We start from the raw sequence: 9,416 nt of genomic DNA on the forward strand, positions 1-9,416 counted from the left end.
GCCCCAGCAGGGCAGCCCCCTGGAAGCCCTGACCTGCAAACCGAGCAGCTGGTGGCTGCAGAGCAGAAAATCGGTGTTGGACCAAGACGGATCAGATTTAACCGAGGAGGGAGGTTATCCAGAGGAGAAAGAAAAACCCTTCTAAGGCGGCCGACGCCGTGCAGCCCCGCGGGACCCGCACGTCCCGGCACTGCCCCGCTGCCCGCGGCGCTGCCCGGCCACCACGGCCCCGCTGCAGCGCCTGGCGTCTGCGCAGCCACAGCCAGCTCCCACCGCCGGCAGCCGGGGTCCTGGCCCTTACCTTTCTGTAGTCAAGTTTTGGCAGCTTTCCCCAGGCGAGAGATGAAATGAGAGCGAGCAGATGGCAATGTAAATAAAAGAGAAAAATGGGAGAATGAGAGCAGAATGGAAATGAACAGGACTGCAACGCTTGAATGTCAGAGCGGCGGGGGGGGGGGGGGGGGGGGCTGGCCCACCCGCGGGCAGGGCCTGGGGCTGTATTTAGGGGGGTCAGCGGCTGCTGTTCCCTTACAGCCCCACTCCAGGGCATGGTTGGACCAGGGATCTCCTTCCTCAGCCCTGCCTTCACTCTCGCTGCTGTCAGAGCCTCCTCCTCCTCGTGGGGCTCCTTCCTCCCCATCTTCCTCCCGCTGCAAACCCGAGCAGAAAAACCCTGCTTGGCTCCGCTCCCGAGCGCTACGAGGAAAACCTGACCCGAGGCTGCCCAGCGGCTGCGTGCAGCCAGAGCCGAGCTGTGGTGCCCCTGGTCCTGCTCCCGACGGGTGCTCACACCCAGCACCCAGCACCCAGCACCCAGAGGGGCTCTGCTCCGGGGTGGGGGCTGCAGGTAATCCAGTTGTCCTTGAGCATCCTCAGAAGGGGAACGGTCCCCTGGGGGTCACCTGCAGCCCACCCCAGCCCTTCCCAAGGCTGCAGGGCCGGGGGTCTCCCTCCAGGCCCCCCCCGGGCTGGGTGAAGCAGGGAGGAGCTGAGCAGCGCCCTGAAGCCATGTGCCCAAAGGCAGAGTCAGGGCCTCCGCTGTCTGTTTCTGCTCCAAAACGTGCAAAAAAGAAAGAAAAAAAAAAAAGCCCAACAAAACAACAACAACAAAAAACCCTAATTGCTTCAATCACGCAGACGGCAAAGGAGCTGAGGCAGAGCACTTTGTGGCAGTGATTAGCAGCATTTAAAAGAGCCATTTATAAACTGACAGCCGGTCACAGCGTCAAGTAAATAACAACATCGGGTTGGGTGCTCTGGTGAAAGCCATAAATAGCTGCAGCCGGCTCGGCACGGGGACAGGGACAGGGATGGGGACGGGGACGGGCGAACAGCTCCATCCCATGGGACTGGGGCTGGAGATGGTGCGGGCATGGGGCTGGAGAAGCGGCTGGGGGCAGCAGAGCCCCGGCTGAGCCCCCGTCACCCCCTGCTTTCGGCAGGGCTCCGGCGTCCCCGTATCGCCCCGCGGGGCTGGTCAGCTCCACGTACCTTGGCTTTGTTGATGGTGCAGTGCAGAGCGTTGTTCTCCTGGTCGTAGAGCAAGCTGAAATCCAGCGTCCCCAGCGCGGCTGCAAGAGACACAAGAGGCTGTGAACCAGAGGGACCAGCACCGCTGGCTCCTCGCCCTGTAACACGCAGGGAGTGGATGAAGATTCTACAAAAAGGCGAAGCATCCTCCAAGTAAGCCCCGGTACGAGGCGGTGTGGCTGGCACGTCCCGCAAGGCTTCATCCTGGGGGTCTCCCCATCCCCAGGGCTCCTCTCCGGGGGGAGCCGGGCAGCGTGGCACATCCCGCACCTCCTGCGGCGCTGCTGGCGTGCCCGCCGTGTGTATTTGCACGCTGACACCTTTGAACGAATGAGCCACCAGTGGGACCCATTCCCAGCTCCGGTTTGGCTGCAAACTGTAAATTAAGCCCAGTGAGAATGGAAATACTTTTACGGGTAAGATGAAAAACATCAACAGCCCTCAGCCAGAGCGGGTCCCTCACGGCATCGGCAACCCAGCTGCGGCCGCGGCGGTGCTCGGGGCCGAGGGGAAGGGGCGGGAGGGCAGCGCAGGGCAGGAGCCTCAGCAGCAGAAGTAAATTGGGTTTGAGAAATTCTCTCCCTCTGGACTGAGCAAGTCGCACGAAGGCAAAGCAACAGAAAAGCCTTAAAAAGGCACGCTTTCCTAAAATGTGCTCAAACCTTCACCAAGGCCCCCCAGACCCAATCCCCACGTGGATCAGCATCTCCCCCAGCATGGCCTCACCCGCCAGCAGCCTTCAGCCCCCCCCCGGGGGCTCCAGCCTGTGCTTTGCTGTGCCCACCTTCCCCTACTGGGGCCTCCCGAGCATCCTGCGCTGCCTCCCGGGCACCCGCGCCTCCCCACGGCGCACACAGGGCCAGAGCAGCCAAAAAACCCGACACCACACAATATAAAACCCGAAATAATTTTGCTCAACATCAAGGCAGGGTTTGCTGCCCGGGAGGTAAGCTGGACAAACTCCGTGGCAGGACATCAGGGGCCTGATTTCCAGCAGCGGTGCCGAGGGGGGCGGCGGACGTGCAGGGGACCAAAACCTCCATGCGGTGATTTCACGGTGATCTTCCAGCCCGAACAAGCGTTTGCCTGCTAGCAAACAAAAAACACTGCTCCAGAGCAAATATTTTGTCTTCAAAGCAAAGAAGAAAAATATTAAAAGTGGGGTTTGTGCCAGAATAACGTGCCCCCCTTACTCTGGAGTAATTTCATGGCGCGTTAGCTGCTGGCTCAGGTAAGCCATGAACCAGTGGGGTTCGCCTGCCAGGCTCGGGGAGATGGAAGCGATGCAGGGTGAGGCCAAATCTGCAACACCTCGTGTGTCACCCCTGGGCTGGGCCCAAGGGGCCCCTGCTGAGCAGTCGCCACCCAAATTGTGCTGCCAGCAAGGCTCCAAACTGCCCGTGGGGCTGGCGGCGCGGGTGGGGAGGTGGAAGCTGTGCATGGCAGCGTGCAAGCACCAGCGGCACCGGTCCCATGGCTTGTGGAAAAGTCATCAAACCTTGATAAAGCCGGGATTTTGCTCATGGAAGATGAACCCTCTGCTCTCACAGGCTCTCCATCCTCACCTGCCCTTTAGCCAGCCGCTGCCCGCCAGCCCCAGAAGGGGGCCGCGGCTTAGCCGGCTGGATTTGGCAGTTTATAAAACAAATTAAAAGCTTGGCGTGGAAACAGGGTTTGGCCAGGAAATGCCGGCAGAGCCTCCTGTCCCCTTGGCGCGGCAACCTGCCCCAGGGCGCAGCGAGCCCGGCCCCAGCAGGACGGGCGGCACGGGCAGGGGTGCACGGCCCCTGCACAGCTCTCCCCCAGCCTGGGGAGGGTCCTGCTCCCCGCAGGGATATGTGCTGTCGATGGTGAGCTCCCATTCCCAAGAAGGGGGTCTGCCTTCGTCAGAGGGACGCAGAAACATCATCGGCATGTGTTGCACTAATTGCTTAAAAGCGCGGCCGTATGGAAGTGACAAAAGGGATCAGGGTGACGTGGGGGACTTGGCAGCCGCGGCGCTGCAGCAGGAGCCTGGAGCCTGGCGGGGGCTGCAGGATGCGGCCCCGCAGGGGCACGGCCATGGGCACAGCCACGGCCGAGCTGCAGGGTGAGAGCCTGCAAAGCTCGTGGGATCCCACCGGGTGGTGAGCACGGGGCCAAGGCTGGTGCTCGAGCTGTGAGCGTCCCCGGGGTCACACCGAGCCTCCGGGCAGCAGGATTGGGCCCAGAGCCGCCGGGCGCAGCGGCCACGCAGCCGGCTTTGAACAAAGCCCCCGGCCAAGCAGGCGAGATGCCCTGCTTTTGTTGTTTTTTTCCCCCTCCCAGCCTTCCTCGCAGCCGAGATGGAAGTAGATTGTGCTGTTAATTAGGGGAGCGAGTGCCTAAAAAAGAAAAGGGCAGCAATTAGACGAGAAGCGCTGTTACCAGACATATTTAACTCTACTGGGCTATTCTGAATGCTGCCCTCTAATCACATGGACTGCAAATAAAAAAATATAAATAAATGCCTTTGTCAGGCATTACAAAGGCAGCTTAGCGCTCTCCAGGCAGCAGGCAGGATGTATCATTATTATTGCGATTATTCTGCTCCAATGATAAAATAACCATTAGGAGACGTGAACTCATTAGCAGGGTCTGACCCTCCTTCTCGGCCGCGGATCAGGAGAGATTGATGGGAAGGTGCCAGCCCCGGGGCCGGCACTCAGCGCAGGCTCTGCAAAGAAAAATAAATCTGACTCGTGCAGGAACGCGGCCTCTTCCCCCACCGACCTTTGGGCATTTTGATTAATTCAGCGGGCCGCGAAATTATCAGCGGCCAGACCGTGTGGCTCCGGGCTCGGCCGTGGCACACGTCTGGAGCCTGGGGGCAGCGCGAGGTCCTGGCCCGGCGCGGGGTCCTGCGCCCCCAGGGGATGGTCCCTGTGGTTTATAGCTGATATCTGCCATCGGCACCCAGGCTGATGGGGAGCTTCTATTTATACCTGTGGGGATAAATCCGGGTGCTGCTCCCTAGCAGGTCCCTGGCCATGTGGGCAAGGCGCCCTCATCCAGAGGCAGATCCGGCCCCTCGCTGGCTGGGGACACGCGAGGGGGAAGAGTTCCTCTGCCCGAGAGATGCTGGAGATGGCAAAGAGGCACCAGCGCCTGCAGAGCAGCCCCACAAACTTCAACAAAGCCCAGCAGCGATCGCTTGTGAGGGTGTTTCACCTTCCAGACTTGGGGAAGCTTCTGCAACACGACTGCTGTTGGAAAGCCCAGCAAGGCTAGGCGCTGGGAGAAAGCAAGGTGCGCGCTAAAAACTGCTCTAGAACTAATTAAAAAGGAGTCCAAAAGCCTTAAGTCCCTCTGCTTATCAGCATTGCTGCTCCCAAGATAATCTGCTCATGGATTTTGTGCCAGGGAGATCAGAGTGGAGCAGTAAAGAGACTGCTGGGGATTGTCTGGATTAGTGCTCCCTTACAGAAAGCACAGGTTCAGTAACCTTCAGACCGGGTGTTTTTTAATGCACTATAAAAGATAGGTCCCCATTCTTCCATTGCTTTAATTTTCCTCTGCAATGGAGATAATTTTAAAGGTCCTGAAAGGCAGCAAGTAATTCTGTGCACTTACAGCCCCACGTGAAATGTCAGTAAATGACTCCTCAGGAGGAACAGAAATAATTTTTGCCGTTTCCAAGCCGGGCAGCTGCCTCAGCAGGCACGTGCGAGGAGCGACTGACTCCCTGCGCCACGGGGAGCGAGGCTCCAACAGCCCCTGGGTTAATTCCTGGAAACAGCCCTGGGAACCACCCTGAGCTGCTCCGTGACAAAGGGACAAAGTATTTGGGACACGTCCCGAGGGCAGCACGCTGTCCTGGGACACAGACACTGGGCGGGATGCCCTGGTCCTGCTAAAAAGCCCAGCAGGGACCAGACCCAGCGCCCAGGCAGTAGGCCTCCCCACCCGGGGAGCTCCGGGGATGGCACAGGTTGGTGGTTGAAGGCAACAGGAACAGGAGTGAGGAACGAGCACAAGTCTTCCTTCTCGCAACTGCTCCCTGCCTCGGAGTGGGTTTTTTTACTTAAAATCTATGACAATTAATATTTCTTCATTTCCCAGACACAGTGCCAGCCCCTGGCAAGCTCCAGAGCAGGGAGCTGCTTCTCCACGAGGCTGGTTGATGGATGCTCATCAGCTCTTCTGTCTTCTCCAGGAGGAGTGTTCAGAGGAACACTTATCTGCTCAGAACAGTTCAGAGATGCAATTATGTTTTACAGCACTAAATGGTCCCTGATGTCAGCAGCAATTAGACTTTCAGCAATTTCAATTTAGAGATGGCCTTCAAACCTCTCCCTCTCTCTCCCTTTAATGAAATACGGTATTGCAATTAACAACCCCCCAAAATTGCCTTCAGTGTTAAATACAAAGATGAAAGATCCGGGAAGCCCTCGGGCACGGGGCACCGGGGAAGGGAGGAGGGTGGCAGGGCAGGTTTCTCCCCAGCTCCCTGGGGATGACGCCCGGGGTCCGGCACCTGCGCACGCGCCGTTGGCTCCGGCAGAGCCACGCTCCAGGCTCCGCCGCCATCGGCGGTTTGTTTAGTTTCCCGAGCAAAAAATACTTCTTTTGGCCTTATCTGGATTGAAAAGACGATTCAAAGGTTATAAATAGCAGTGGCAGCATATGCTAAGGAGCCGTGTTTCAGAAGTAAATATCCTCATCCTCCCGGCGCACGCTTCCCCTCCATCTCCCCTTCTTCCTCCTGTTGCCTGGCCACGAGCACCGCCAGGCGACTCGGAAATTCAGTGCCCCGCCAGACCTTTGGTCCTCTTTACGTCTTTTAAGCAGCCAGTAATTAATAACTGCCTTACGACTTTGCCTGCTTCATCATCATCTTTGCTCAAAATAAGAGTCTTCCTAAATAACTTTGGTGACGTTGCTTCCAGCCAGCGTCACGAGCCGTGAGCTCTCATCTGGAGACCCGGGCTTTGTGCCGCCGCAGCCCCGCGAGCCGGCTGCTCCGGTGGGCAACGCGCTGCTCCGTGGCCGGGTCTGTCCGTGCCTGAGCACCCCGGAGCTCCTCCAGCCGGCCCAGCTCCACAGCAGCAGCCCTGCCCTCCGGCTGCCTCCCCGTCCTGAAACCCAAAGCCCGGCACATCCAGAGGAAGGGAACGAATCCCAGCCACGGCCTCACTCAGCAGCTGAGGTGGGCAGAGCGCTCCTTCGAGGGCTCGTGCACCCAGCGTCAGCCCCAAGCAGAACAGTCCTTGCAGCTCTCCCTTGGAAGAGCCACATTTCCACACCCCGCACAGCCTCCGGAGCCCTTCAGGCGAGCTGTGGCACACCCCAGGCGCTGCCACAGGGAACGCGCAGTCGCTGGAGGGGCCGTGGCTTGCTCGGAACAGGGGAGCCGGGAGGCGAGGAGCTGCTGCTGCCCAGCTCCTGGCAGGTGGCACATTGCCACCTAGCTGGCATTTCCTGATTTTCCTTCCGAACCGAGTTCCCCTGCCAGCACGCTGCCCGACGGGGTGGAAATCAGCCCTGGAGGCTCGTGGCCCTCAGGGACAGGCCAAAAGGCAGAGGGAGGGTGGTGGCCACGGCTGGGAGCTGCAGGCTGCTCGGCTGGGACCTACAGGCTGCTTGTAGGGCCCACGCTGCTTTTCCTTTAAGCCTCCCCCAGTACCATGCAGAGCCCCGGGGTGCCCCAAATGTCTGCTCCCCTACCCCAGGGCCGACAACCCGAGCCCCTGCATCAGGTGCCAAAGAAACACACGCGTGTGTGTGCGTGCACACATGCACGGCCCCGCTGCCTGAGGGTGCCAAGAGTGGGGTTGGGCTGTGCCGGTGGCCAGCAGCGTGGCTGGTGGGGATGAAGGACTGCAGCGCAGGGACCCAGCCCCGCATCCAAGCCCGCAGCCCTGCAGGGTGCTGGAGGACAGGGGGCTGGTGGCTCTGCTCCATCCCCGGCCCCTGCAGTGCTGCAGGGTTGAGCCACACGGCCCCGGTGCTGCTGGGCACCCAGGAACACCAGGCTGGAGAGGTAACGCTGGGCAGGAACAAATTTAGGGGAAAACCAGACAAATGCTGCATCTCCCCAGCCAGAGGCGGCCCAAATCCTCCCAGCTGGTGCAGGAGCACCACCGCTTCTGTGCTAGGGGAGGGAAACCCGCAGGCAGAGGGGGACAAACGGGAAGGAGCCGACCTCTTCCCATGGGCCCTATCATGACAAAATCCTGCACCTCTGCGGGGCTGCGCTGGGAGCATCCCTGGGGAGCGATGCAGGGAGCATCCCAGCCCGGCTGCACCAAAGCAGGGGCCAAGGCGGAGACACGAGCACCCAAGGCAGGCAGCTCGCCCCGCTCTGCACCGCGGCGCTACCCGGGCACTGCAGCGGGTGGCCGATGGGTGCTGCCCCCAGCTCTAGCACCGCTGTCCTCAAGCCCTCAGTCAGCCCTTACGTCCCCAAGCCACCACCCAGGCAGGGATGTGCAGGTGACTAACGCAGCAGCCCTGAATCACCCGCTGGGGATATACTGAAAGACTCCCCAGCTTAGGTGGTACCTCTGGTCGGGCTGCACAAATCCCCACCCAGCTCCCTGACCGTGAAACGGGGGCCGGCAAGCCCTCGTCTGGCTTTGCAGCGTGGCTGCTAACCACATAGGACGGACAGGCTCCATCCCACATATCTGCACCCCGACAGAGGCTGGGGCCACCCCACGCTGTCCCCCAGGCCGGGAGCCCGGCCGTCCCCACCGCACCCCTGGCACTGCTGCGCCTCTGCCAGGGGAAAACCCGGCACATCTGGCCGAGGAGCGGCGGCGGCGTGGCCGACACCTGTTACACCGCAAGAAATGCTCCTCCCAGCGCCAAGCGGGAGGACGAACGCCCTCCAGCACCCAGCCCCCAGCCCCGCAGCTCCCGGCCTCGCTGGGGTGCAGACGGCAGCGCCCTTGGGTGCTGGTGAAGGCGCCGTGCCCTGCGGCCCTGAGCGCATCAGCTCCCGCGCACGCCTCTGCCCCTGCAGCCCAGCTGCTCCCGCGTCTAGTGCCGGGATGAGCAAAGGCGATCTGATAATTAGAGCAGCAAATAACCCAAATCCAGTCAAAGTCACTGCTAACTACCTGGCTGGGACAAACAGGGCTTAGCGGGGACGCTCCCCCTGGGCGCGCAGTGGCTCTGCTCTCCTCCTCTTCCTCCTCCAAGGGGAGCGTGACCCCCAGCGCGGGGTGGGAGCGAGGCAGCACCCATGGGGGCTGCACCCAGAGCATCCCCTGGCCATGAGCAGCAGGCAGCGCAGGGCAGGGCATGGTGGTGGCCGTGCCACCTCGCAGCGAGGGGGGGGCCCAGCCCCGCTGGCAGCCTCCCAGCAGCCAGGAGCGATGCCCAGGCAGGGCTGGGACATTTGGCACAGGGAAAGCCACCGCCTGCCCGGCGCGGGGCCGTAAACAGCTCGGCTTGGTGGGAGCTCAGCCCACCCCTTCCCCGGGGACGGGCACGCAGCAGCGCTCAGCAGCGCTGCCTGCCTTCCTCGTCGCCTCCAGGCTGCAAACTTTGTGCTCAGCCCCCGGCAGGATCTGGCCCCTAAGGGCTGGGCTGAGCGGAGACCTTGGTTTTTTATCTGACCCGGGGGGAAGCGATGCTATCCCAGCCGCTGCGGCTGGCAGAGCCAGACAGCAGCTGCTCTGCAGCCTGCAAGCTCCACCGAGCCGGGTGGGAAGGACGTTTTGGGTGGGGAGGGGTTAAACCGAACTGCAAACACCTGCATCTGCCAGAGCCTGCTCGGAAGCCCCCACCCGGTCCCTCTGGTAGGGGCTCTGCCTGCGGCTGGGGGGGCGAGGAACGGCAGCCGGAGTTTGCAGAGGGTGAGGGCAGAGATTTCCCGGCGGGTGCCATTGCGACCGGAGCGCCCAAGCTCGAGCTGGGCG

At 61.2% G+C, this 9,416-nt stretch overlaps 1 protein-coding gene across 2 annotated transcripts in view; it reads right to left on the bottom strand.

The window, feature by feature from the left end:
• The window catches only part of DOC2B (double C2 domain beta), a 31,675-nt gene that overhangs the window by 12,262 nt on the left and 9,997 nt on the right, over positions 1-9,416 (bottom strand). The window contains exon 2 of one of the 2 annotated variants that reach the window (XM_080563369.1): positions 1,492-1,571. In XM_080563369.1, coding sequence (XP_080419495.1) covers positions 1,492-1,571 — 80 coding nt within the window. The other variant, XM_080563370.1, reaches the window with a different exon arrangement.

The sequence above is a fragment of the Anser brachyrhynchus genome, assembly GCF_964034855.1.
Source record: "Anser brachyrhynchus genome assembly, chromosome: 20".
Lineage (NCBI taxonomy): Eukaryota > Metazoa > Chordata > Aves > Anseriformes > Anatidae > Anser > Anser brachyrhynchus.